Below are 12,410 nucleotides of genomic sequence, written 5' to 3'. Positions count from 1 at the left end.
CCGCCATTTTTACCGTTAATGCATAAACAAGCCGTCATCCCGTTGTACACAGCTGTATAGTAAAAGCTGAAGGCGGTTCTCACTCTCCTGTTGGTGGCGGTTTCCTCTGGCAGCGATGAACCTTGCGCTGTCATTGCTGAGGATACTGTATCTCTGTATTATATCTCTGACCATGAAATATCTCTTTTCCTTACACAGAAGAACCCCGACTACCTGCGGCTCTGGCTGGACAGCTTCGTCTCCAGCTATGAACAATTCCTTGATGTTGATTTTGAGGAGCTGCCAACCAGGTACTGAGAGCGGGTAATGTGTAATAGCGATACTTGCACTGGATATACCGGCTTCATACACACACAACCGGAGACACTTGTTGCTGTATGGAGTCTCTCTCTGTAAGCGCATGAACTCCTTAACCCCGTCATGACCGTGAGGTTACCAGATTTTTGGCCAGTTATTTATTTTAGAATGAATATTGGTGCAGGTGTACACTGGTCACCCCTGCCCCTGTTTTACTCTGACGAACCTAAAAAAAGTGCGGGCTGGTTTGACAGTAATGGGAAAATATTGTTAATGGTAAATATGCAGGGCGCTAGCCTGTGCCCAATTACTGACGCTGTAGCAGCGTGTGTCTCGTATGTGAGTATTCCTGTGTAATGGTGACTGGTGTACATACAGTGCTGCTGTGATAGCCTCACTCACTGTGTTATATATGAGGACTGAGCATTATTACAGGAACGACACCTCCTGCACACCACTTACATTGTGTCTCACCTACCAGTAACCGTTCAAAGGTTTTGGCCCAGATAGGCTCAAGTGGGGGCAGGGGTTGTAGATGGGTGACTGAGGCTCAGGTGGGGGCAGGGGTTGTAGATGGGTGACTGAGGCTCAGGTGGGGGCAGGGGTTGTAGATGGGTGACTGAGGCTCAGGTAGGGGCAGAGGTTGTAGTTGGGTGACTGAGGCTCAGGTGGGGGCAGAGATTGTAGATGGGTGACTGAGGCTCAGGTGGGGGCAGGGGTTGTAGATGGGTGACTGAGGCTCAGGTGGGGGCAGGGGTTGTAGATGGGTGACTGAGGCTCAGGTGGGGGCAGGGGTTGTAGATGGGTGACTGAGGCTCAGGTGTGGGGCAGGGGTTGTAGATGGGTCACTGAGGCTCGGGTGTGGGGCAGGGGTTGTAGATGGGTGACTGATGCTCAGGTGGGGGCAGAGGTTGTAGATGGGTGACTGAGGCTCAGGTGGGGGCAGAGGTTGTAGATGGGTGACTGAGGCTCAGGTGGGGGCAGGGGTTGTAGATGGGTGACTGAGGCTCAGGTGGGGGCAGAGGTTGTAGTTGGGTGACTGAGGCTCAGGTGGGGGCAGGGGTTGTAGTTGGGTGACTGAGGCTCAGGTGGGGGCAGAGATTGTAGATGGGTGACTGAGGCTCAGGTGTGGGGCAGGGGTTGTAGATGGGTCACTGAGGCTCGGGTGTGGGGCAGGGGTTGTAGATGGGTGACTGATGCTCAGGTGGGGGCAGAGGTTGTAGATGGGTGACTGAGGCTCAGGTGTGGGGCAGGGGTTGTAGATGGGTGACTGATGCTCAGTTGGGGGCAGAGGTTGTAGATGGGTGACTGAGGCTCAGGTGGGGGCAGGGGTTGTAGATGGGTCACTGAGGCCAGCTCAGTTTATCTCTTAGTGGTCCTGGCCGCACAGCTGGTAAGTGTACCTAGCCCCCAGATACCCTGGTGTCCGGGAACTCCTTGTGTTGGCTATTTGTATTGCAGTAGAACATCTGACGCTCCGCTATATTAAGCTATTTTCCTTCTTGTGAAGGGTTGATGATGAGCCGCCGGCACTGTCCCTACTCCCCGACCACATCCTGCGAGTTCTCCGGCTGCAGCTGCTGCAGTGCGTGGAGAAGACTGCAGATGGGCTGGAGGAGGAGCAGCAGGCGCTGTCTCTTCTGCTTGTCAAGTTCTTCATCATCATCTGCAGGTGAGTAACTTCTCCTTTCTTCCCAGGCCGGTGACACCTGTCCTCATTGCTGCGACATAGTGATTAGGTATTCCGCCTGGCTGCTGAATGTGAGTGTAACACGCCCATTGTAGCCTGCCATTATACCAGTGGCAACGGGTCACATCTCCCAAATGTTCTACTCTCTTAGGGGCTGAGTCCACGCCGCACATAGTTGCCCAATGTTATAAGTCTGCACACGCGTCCCGATAGTCAGCGCTCAGACACAGCACCGAATCGGACGCACTGCCTGTGAGTGGTGGTGGGCATTCCAGTGGTATAATGGGGGTTGACTAAGCTGACGCAGGCTTATCGGTTAGAGCGGCGGCATGCAGCGTCTCACATAGCCCATACCCTGGTGCAGGTCTCTGTGTTGCGACTGAAGGGGCGTCTCAAGGCGTTGCAAGTGACATCTCAGCTTTGTGCCAATCCGTAGTGTCTGCGTCCATCTCAGAATGTGAGTAATAACATCCCACCTATACAATATTGCTGCGGAGAGATTGCTAAGGGTGGAAGGTGTGCTGCACAGTGCTATACAGTAACATAGCCCCCTTACACAATGTGCAGCACAGTGCTATACAGTAACACAGCCCCCTTACACAATGTGCAGCACAGTGCTATACAGTAACACAGCCCCCTTACACAATGTGCAGCACAGTGCTATACAGTAACACAGCCCCCTTACACAATGTGCAGCACTGTGCTATACAGCAACACAGCCACCTTCCACAATGTGCAGCACAGTGCTATACAGTAACACAGCCACCTTCCACAATGTGCAGCACAGTGCTATACAGCAACACAGCCACCTTCCACAATGTGCAGCACAGTGCTATACAGCAACACAGCCACCTTCCACAATGTGCAGCACAGTGCTATACAGCAACACAGCCACCTTCCACAATGTGCAGCACAGTGCTATACAGTAACACAGCCACCTTCCACAATGTGCAGCACAGTGCTATACAGTAACACAGCCACCTTCCACAATGTGCAGCACAGTGCTATACAGCAACACAGCCACCTTCCACAATGTGCAGCACAGTGCTATACAGCAACACAGCCACCTTCCACAATGTGCAGCACAGTGCTATACAGCAACACAGCCACCTTCCACAATGTGCAGCACAGTGCTATACAGTAACACAGCCACCTTACACAATGTGCAGCACAGTGCTATACAATAACACAGCCACCTTCCACAATGTGCAGCACAGTGCTATACAGTAACACAGCCCCCTTACACAATGTGCAGCACAGTGCTATACAGTAACACAGCCCCCTTACACAATGTGCAGCACAGTGCTATACAGTAACACAGCCCCCTTACACAATGTGCAGCACAGTGCTATACAGTAACACAGCCCCCTTACACAATGTGTAGCACAGTGCTATACAGTAACACAGACACCTTACACAATGTGCAGCACAGTGCTATACAGCAACACAGCCACCTTCCACAATGTGCAGCACAGTGCTATACAGTAACACAGCCACCTTACACAATGTGCAGCACAGTGCTATACAGTAACACAGCCACCTTCCACAATGTGCAGCACAGTGCTATACAGTAACACAGCCCCCTTACACAATGTGCAGCACAGAGCTATACAGTAGCACAGCCCCCTTACACAATGTGCAGCACAGTGGTATACAGTAACACAGCCCCCTTACACAATGTGCAGCACAGTGGTATACAGTAACACAGCCCCCTTACACAATGTGCAGCACAGTGCTCTACAGTAACAGCCCCCTAACACAATGTGCAGCACAGTGCTATACAGCAACACAGCCCCCTAACACAATGTGCAGCACAGTGCTATACAGCAACACAGCCCCTCACACAATGTGCAGCACAGTGCTATACAGCAACACAGCCCCCTTACACAATGTGCAGCACAGTGCTATACAGTAACACAGCCCCTTACACAATGTGCAGCACAGTGCTATACAGCAACACAGCCCCCTTACACAATGTGCAGCACAGTGCTATACAGCAACACAGCCCCCTTACACAATGTGCAGCACAGTGCTATACAGTAACACAGCCCCCTTACACAATGTGCAGCACAGTGCTATACAGTAACACAGCCCCCTTACACAATGTGCAGCACAGTGCTATACAGCAACACAGCCCCCTTACACAATGTGCAGCACAGTGCTATACAGTAACACAGCCCCCTTACACAATGTGCAGCACAGTGCTATACAGTAAACAGCCCTCTTACACAATGTGCAGCACAGTGCTATACAGCAACACAGCCCCCTTACACAATGTGCAGCACAGTGCTATACAGCAACACAGCCCCCTTACACAATGTGCAGCACAGTGCTATACAGTAACACAGCCCCCTTACACAATGTGCAGCACAGTGCTATACAGTAAACAGCCCTCTTACACAATGTGCAGCACAGTGCTATACAGCAACACAGCCCCCTTACACAATGTGCAGCACAGTGATATACAGTAACACAACCCCCTTACACAATGTGCAGCACAATGCTATACAGCAACACAGCCCCCTTACACAATGTGCAGCATAGTGCTATACAGCAACACAGCCCCCTTACACAATGTGCAGCACAGTGCTATACAGTAACACAGCCCCCTTACACAATGTGCAGCACAGTGCTATACAGTAACACAGCCCCTTTACATTATGTGCAGCACAGTGCTATACAGTAACACAGCCGCCTTACACAATGTGCAGCACAGTGCTATACAGCAACACAGCCCCCTTACACAATGTGCAGCACAGTGCTATACAATAAGACTGGCATATCTCTTTGTATGGAGATACAAAGCAGGGAGACCCCTCAAACCTTGTCCTGCATACATAGCAGTAACACAGCCGGCTAACACAATGTGCAGCACAGTGCTATACAGTAACACAGCCGCCGCAGCGCAGTGCTATACAGTAACACTGCCCCCTTACACAATGTGCAGCGCAGTGCTATACAGTAACACAGCCCCCTTACACAATGTGCAGCACAGTGCTATACTGTAACACAGCCCCCTTACACAATGTGCAGCGCAGTGCTATACAGCAACACAGCCACCTTACACAATGTGCAGCACAGTGCTATACTGTAACACAGCCCCCTTACACAATGTGCAGCGCAGTGCTATACAGCAACACAGCCACCTTACACAATGTGCAGCGCAGTGCTATACAGTAACACAGCCCCCTTACACAATGTGCAGCGCTATACAGTAACACAGCCCCCTTACACAATGTGCAGCACAGCGCTATACAGTAACACAGCCCCCTTACACAATGTGCAGCATAGTGCTATACAGCAACACAGCCACCTTACACAATGTGTAGCACAGTGCTATACAGTAACACAGCCCCCTTACACAATGTGCAGCACAGTGCTATACAGTAACACAGCCCCCTTACACAATGTGCAGCACAGAGCTATACAGTAACACAGCCCCCTTACACAATGTGCAGCACAGTGCTATACAGTAACACAGCCCCCTTACACAATGTGCAGCACAGTGCTATACAGTAACACAGCCCACTTACACAATGTGCAGCACAGTGCTATACAGTAACACAGCCCCCTTACACAATGTGCAGCACAGTGCTATACAGTAACACAGCCCCCTTACACAATGTTCAGCACAGTGCTATACAGCAACACAGCCGCCTTACACAATGTGCAGCACAGTGCTATACAGCAACACAGCCCCCTTACACAATGTGCAGCACAGTGCTATACAGTAACACAGCCCACTTACACAATGTGCAGCACAGTGCTATACAGTAACACAGCCCCCTTACATTATGTGCAGCACAGTGCTATACAGTAACACAGCCGCCTTACACAATGTGCAGCACAGTGCTATACAGCAACACAGCCCCCTTACACAATGTGCAGCACAGTGCTATACAATAAGACTGGCATATCTCTTTATATGGAGATACAAAGCAGGGAGACCCCTCAAACCTTGTCCTGCATACATAGCAGTAACACAGCCGGCTAACACAATGTGCAGCACAGTGCTATACAGTAACACAGCCGCCGCAGCGCAGTGCTATACAGTAACAGCCCCCTTACACAATGTACAGCGCAGTGCTATACAGTAACACTGCCCCCTTACACAATGTGCAGCGCAGTGCTATACAGTAACACAGCCCCCTTACACAATGTGCAGCACAGTGCTATACTGTAACACAGCCCCCTTACACAATGTGCAGCACAGTGCTATACAGTAACACAGCCCCCTTACACAATGTGCAGCACAGTGCTATACAGTAACACAGCCCCCTTACACAATGTGCAGCACAGTGCTATACAGTAACACAGCCCCCTTACACAATGTGCAGCACAGTGCTATACAGTAACACAGCCCCCTTACACAATGTGCAGCACTGTGCTATACAGCAACACAGCCACCTTCCACAATGTGCAGCACAGTGCTATACAGTAACACAGCCACCTTCCACAATGTGCAGCACAGTGCTATACAGCAACACAGCCACCTTCCACAATGTGCAGCACAGTGCTATACAGCAACACAGCCACCTTCCACAATGTGCAGCACAGTGCTATACAGCAACACAGCCACCTTCCACAATGTGCAGCACAGTGCTATACAGTAACACAGCCACCTTCCACAATGTGCAGCACAGTGCTATACAGTAACACAGCCACCTTCCACAATGTGCAGCACAGTGCTATACAGCAACACAGCCACCTTCCACAATGTGCAGCACAGTGCTATACAGCAACACAGCCACCTTCCACAATGTGCAGCACAGTGCTATACAGCAACACAGCCACCTTCCACAATGTGCAGCACAGTGCTATACAGTAACACAGCCACCTTACACAATGTGCAGCACAGTGCTATACAGTAACACAGCCACCTTCCACAATGTGCAGCACAGTGCTATATAGTAACACAGCCCCCTTACACAATGTGCAGCACAGTGCTATACAGTAACACAGCCCCCTTACACAATGTGCAGCACAGTGCTATACAGTAACACAGCCCCCTTACACAATGTGCAGCACAGTGCTATACAGTAACACAGCCCCCTTACACAATGTGCAGCACAGTGCTATACAGTAACACAGCCCCCTTACACAATGTGTAGCACAGTGCTATACAGTAACACAGACACCTTACACAATGTGCAGCACAGTGCTATACAGCAACACAGCCACCTTCCACAATGTGCAGCACAGTGCTATACAGTAACACAGCCACCTTACACAATGTGCAGCACAGTGCTATACAGTAACACAGCCACCTTCCACAATGTGCAGCACAGTGCTATACAGTAACACAGCCCCCTTACACAATGTGCAGCACAGAGCTATACAGTAGCACAGCCCCCTTACACAATGTGCAGCACAGTGGTATACAGTAACACAGCCCCCTTACACAATGTGCAGCACAGTGCTCTACAGTAACAGCCCCCTAACACAATGTGCAGCACAGTGCTATACAGCAACACAGCCCCCTAACACAATGTGCAGCACAGTGCTATACAGCAACACAGCCCCTCACACAATGTGCAGCACAGTGCTATACAGCAACACAGCCCCCTTACACAATGTGCAGCACAGTGCTATACAGTAACACAGCCCCTTACACAATGTGCAGCACAGTGCTATACAGCAACACAGCCCCCTTACACAATGTGCAGCACATTGCTATACAGTAACACAGCCCCCTTACACAATGTGCAGCACAGTGCTATACAGTAACACAGCCCCCTTACACAATGTGCAGCACAGTGCTATACAGTAACACAGCCCCCTTACACAATGTGCAGCACAGTGCTATACAGCAACACAGCCCCCTTACACAATGTGCAGCACAGTGCTATACAGTAACACAGCCCCCTTACACAATGTGCAGCACAGTGCTATACAGTAAACAGCCCTCTTACACAATGTGCAGCACAGTGCTATACAGCAACACAGCCCCCTTACACAATGTGCAGCACAGTGATATACAGTAACACAACCCCCTTACACAATGTGCAGCACAATGCTATACAGCAACACAGCCCCCTTACACAATGTGCAGCATAGTGCTATACAGCAACACAGCCCCCTTACACAATGTGCAGCACAGTGCTATACAGTAACACAGCCCCCTTACACAATGTGCAGCACAGTGCTATACAGTAACACAGCCCACTTACACAATGTGCAGCACAGTGCTATACAGTAACACAGCCCCCTTACATTATGTGCAGCACAGTGCTATACAGTAACACAGCCGCCTTACACAATGTGCAGCACAGTGCTATACAGCAACACAGCCCCCTTACACAATGTGCAGCACAGTGCTATACAATAAGACTGGCATATCTCTTTATATGGAGATACAAAGCAGGGAGACCCCTCAAACCTTGTCCTGCATACATAGCAGTAACACAGCCGGCTAACACAATGTGCAGCACAGTGCTATACAGTAACACAGCCGCCGCAGCGCAGTGCTATACAGTAACACAGCCCCCTTACACAATGTGCAGCGCAGTGCTATACAGTAACACTGCCCCCTTACACAATGTGCAGCGCAGTGCTATACAGCAACACAGCCCCCTTGCACAATGTGCAGCGCAGTGCTATACAGCAACACAGCCCCCTTACACAATGTGCAGCGCAGTGCTATACAGCAACACAGCCCCCTTACACAATGTGCAGCGCAGTGCTATACAGCAACACAGCCACCTTACACAATGTGCAGCGCAGTGCTATACAGTAACACAGCCCCCTTACACAATGTGCAGCGCTATACAGTAACACAGCCCCCTTACACAATGTGCAGTACAGCGCTATACAGTAACACAGCCCCCTTCCACAATGTGCAGCATAGTGCTATACAGCAACACAGCCACCTTACACAATGTGTAGCACAGTGCTATACAGTAACACAGCCCCCTTACACAATGTGCAGCACAGAGCTATACAGTAACACAGCCCCCTTACACAATGTGCAGCACAGTGCTATACAGTAACACAGCCCACTTACACAATGTGCAGCACAATGCTATACAGTAACACAGCCCCCTTACACAATGTTCAGCACAGTGCTATACAGCAACACAGCCGCCTTACACATTGTGCAGCACAGTGCTATACAGTAACACAGCCCACTTACACAATGTGCAGCACAGTGCTATACAGCAACACAGCCCCCTTACACAATGTGCAGCACAGTGCTATACAATAAGACTGGCATATCTCTTTATATGGAGATACAAAGCAGGGAGACCCCTCAAACCTTGTCCTGCATACATAGCAGTAACACAGCCGGCTAACACAATGTGCAGCACAGTGCTATACAGTAACACAGCCGCCGCAGCGCAGTGCTATACAGTAACACAGCCCCCTTACACAATGTGCAGCGCAGTGCTATACAGTAACACTGCCCCCTTACACAATGTGCAGCACAGTGCTATACAGCAACACAGCCCCCTTACACAATGTTCAGCACAGTGCTATACAGCAACACAGCCGCCTTACACATTGTGCAGCACAGTGCTATACAGCAACACAGCCCCCTTACACAATGTGCAGCACAGTGCTATACAGTAACACAGCCCACTTACACAATGTGCAGCACAGTGCTATACAGCAACACAGCCCCCTTACACAATGTGCAGCACAGTGCTATACAATAAGACTGGCATATCTCTTTATATGGAGATACAAAGCAGGGAGACCCCTCAAACCTTGTCCTGCATACATAGCAGTAACACAGCCGGCTAACACAATGTGCAGCACAGTGCTATACAGTAACACAGCCGCCGCAGCGCAGTGCTATACAGTAACACAGCCCCCTTACACAATGTGCAGCGCAGTGCTATACAGTAACACAGCCCCCTTACACAATGTGCAGCACAGTGCTATACAGTAACACAGCCCCCTTACACAATGTTCAGCACAGTGCTATACAGCAACACAGCCGCCTTACACATTGTGCAGCACAGTGCTATACAGCAACACAGCCCCCTTACACAATGTGCAGCACAGTGCTATACAGTAACACAGCCGCCTTACACAATGTGCAGCACAGTGCTATACAGCAACACAGCCCCCTTACACAATGTGCAGCACAGTGCTATACAATAAGACTGGCATATCTCTTTATATGGAGATACAAAGCAGGGAGACCCCTCAAACCTTGTCCTGCATACATAGCAGTAACACAGCCGGCTAACACAATGTGCAGCACAGTGCTATACAGTAACACAGCCGCCGCAGCGCAGTGCTATACAGTAACACAGCCCCCTTACACAATGTGCAGCGCAGTGCTATACAGTAACACTGCCCCCTTACACAATGTGCAGCGCAGTGCTATACAGTAACACAGCCCCCTTACACAATGTGCAGCACAGTGCTATACTGTAACACAACCCCCTTACACAATGTGCAGCGCAGTGCTATACAGCAACACAGCCACCTTACACAATGTGCAGCGCAGTGCTATACAGTAACACAGCCCCCTTACACAATGTGCAGCGCTATACAGTAACACAGCCCCCTTACACAATGTGCAGCACAGCGCTATACAGTAACACAGCCCCCTTACACAATGTGCAGCATAGTGCTATACAGCAACACAGCCACCTTACACAATGTGCAGCACAGTGCTATACAGTAACACAGCCCCCTTACACAATGTGCAGCACAGAGCTATACAGTAACACAGCCCCCTTACACAATGTGCAGCACAGTGCTATACAGTAACACAGCCCCCTTACACAATGTGCAGCACAGTGCTATACAGTAACAGCCCACTTACACAATGTGCAGCACAGTGCTATACAGTAACACAGCCCCCTTACACAATGTGCAGCACAGTGCTATACAGCAACACAGCCCCCTTACACAATGTGCAGCACAGTGCTATACAGTGACACAGCCGCCTTACACAATGTGCAGCACAGTGCTATACAGCAACACAGCCCCCTTACACAATGTGCAGCACAGTGCTATACAGTAACACAACCCCCTTACACAATGTGCAGCACAGAGCTATACAGTAACACAGCCCCCTTACACAATGTGCAGCACAGTGCTATACAGTAACACAGCCCCCTTACACAATGTGCAGCAGTTACAGGCAATACACAGCTGTACAGATTGCACGTCTGTCTCATCCTGTGCTCAGTGTGTGTAACTGGGGGATAGCTGGGCATTTGCATGTAGTATATGTGTGCCCTGGGCGTGTATACGGAATTGTGGGATATACTGAGGTGCGCTGTACAAAGGAGCCAATGTGTGATGATATTAATGATGGATGTGGGGGGATCTTTGAGGACAGGTGGAGATCTGCATTTATTTCTGACCATGGAAAGCGGCTGCAGCTCTGATGGACCCTTTATCCCTCCAGCCAATGTTCTCTCGCCCCATGCACCCCCAGCCAACGTTCTCTCACCCCATGCACCCCCAGCCAACGTTCTCTCGCCCCATGCACCCCCAGCCAACGTTCTCTCGCCAATGTTCTCTCGCCCCATGCACCCCCAGCCAACGTTCTCTCGCCCCATGCACCCCCAGGTGACTTTGCAGCAGATATCTGTAACATGACTATCCTAATCCCATGCTCCCCCTGTACCAGCCACTGATTTGGGAGGATGGTCTCTCCTGGGCGGATCGGGAACCTCTGTATATCTGGGACTTATGTGTTCTTTATATGACCTAAGAACAAGCCCCTATATAGGCCCTATGTAACGATGTGATGGTAAGTGTACCAGTGCTGTGTGTGTGACATTGCTGGGTGTGTAACGGCCTGTGTGCTGATGTGATGTGATGGTAAGTGTACCAGTGCTGTGTGTGTGACATTGCTGGGTGTGTAACGGCCTGTGTGCTGATGTGATGTGATGGTAAGTGTACCAGTGCTGTGTGTGTGACATTGCTGGGTGTGTAACGGCCTGTGTGCTGATGTGATGTGATGGTAAGTGTACCAGTGCTGTGTGTGTGACATTGCTGGGTGTGTAATGGCCTGTGTGCTGATGTGATGTGATGGTAAGTGTACCAGTGCTGTGTGTGTGACATTGCTGGGTGTGTAATGGCCTGTGTGCTGATGTGATGTGATGGTAAGTGTACCAGTGCTGTGTGTGTGACATTGCTGGGTGTGTAATGGCCTGTGTGCTGATGTGATGTGATGGTAAGTGTACCAGTGCTGTGTGTGTATGTAAGTGATCTGCAGTCTGTGCTCTAGGACCGCCCTGTGCTGGGATCACCACGTTATCATGTCTCTGTAAATACGGCTATGAGGCTAGATATGAGTCTAGCACCGGGATGTTACGTGTCCTATGAGTCCCACAGTTACTCATTGCCCTCAGCAAGAAGGACACCTACCTGCTGCCAGTGTGCGGGGCAGTATAAACTACACACAGACTCACAAGTCACGCTGTTATCAGTGGCTCATCTGGGCATGTAGCTG

At 50.3% G+C, this 12,410-nt stretch overlaps 1 protein-coding gene across 3 annotated transcripts in view; it reads left to right on the top strand.

The window, feature by feature from the left end:
* NBEAL1 (neurobeachin like 1) overlaps positions 1-12,410 on the top strand; it is a 410,517-nt gene that overhangs the window by 76,064 nt on the left and 322,043 nt on the right. For all 3 annotated transcript variants that reach the window (XM_063932593.1, XM_063932592.1, XM_063932594.1), the window contains exons 3-4: positions 199-290; positions 1,808-1,969. In XM_063932593.1, coding sequence (XP_063788663.1) covers positions 199-290; positions 1,808-1,969 — 254 coding nt within the window. The remainder of the gene's footprint in view (positions 1-198; positions 291-1,807; positions 1,970-12,410) is intronic.

The sequence above is a fragment of the Pseudophryne corroboree genome, chromosome 7 (assembly GCF_028390025.1).
Source record: "Pseudophryne corroboree isolate aPseCor3 chromosome 7, aPseCor3.hap2, whole genome shotgun sequence".
NCBI classification, from domain to species: domain Eukaryota; kingdom Metazoa; phylum Chordata; class Amphibia; order Anura; family Myobatrachidae; genus Pseudophryne; species Pseudophryne corroboree.
The sequence above is the reverse complement of the archived record's forward strand: the minus strand, read 5'-3'. Positions and strand labels throughout refer to the sequence as shown.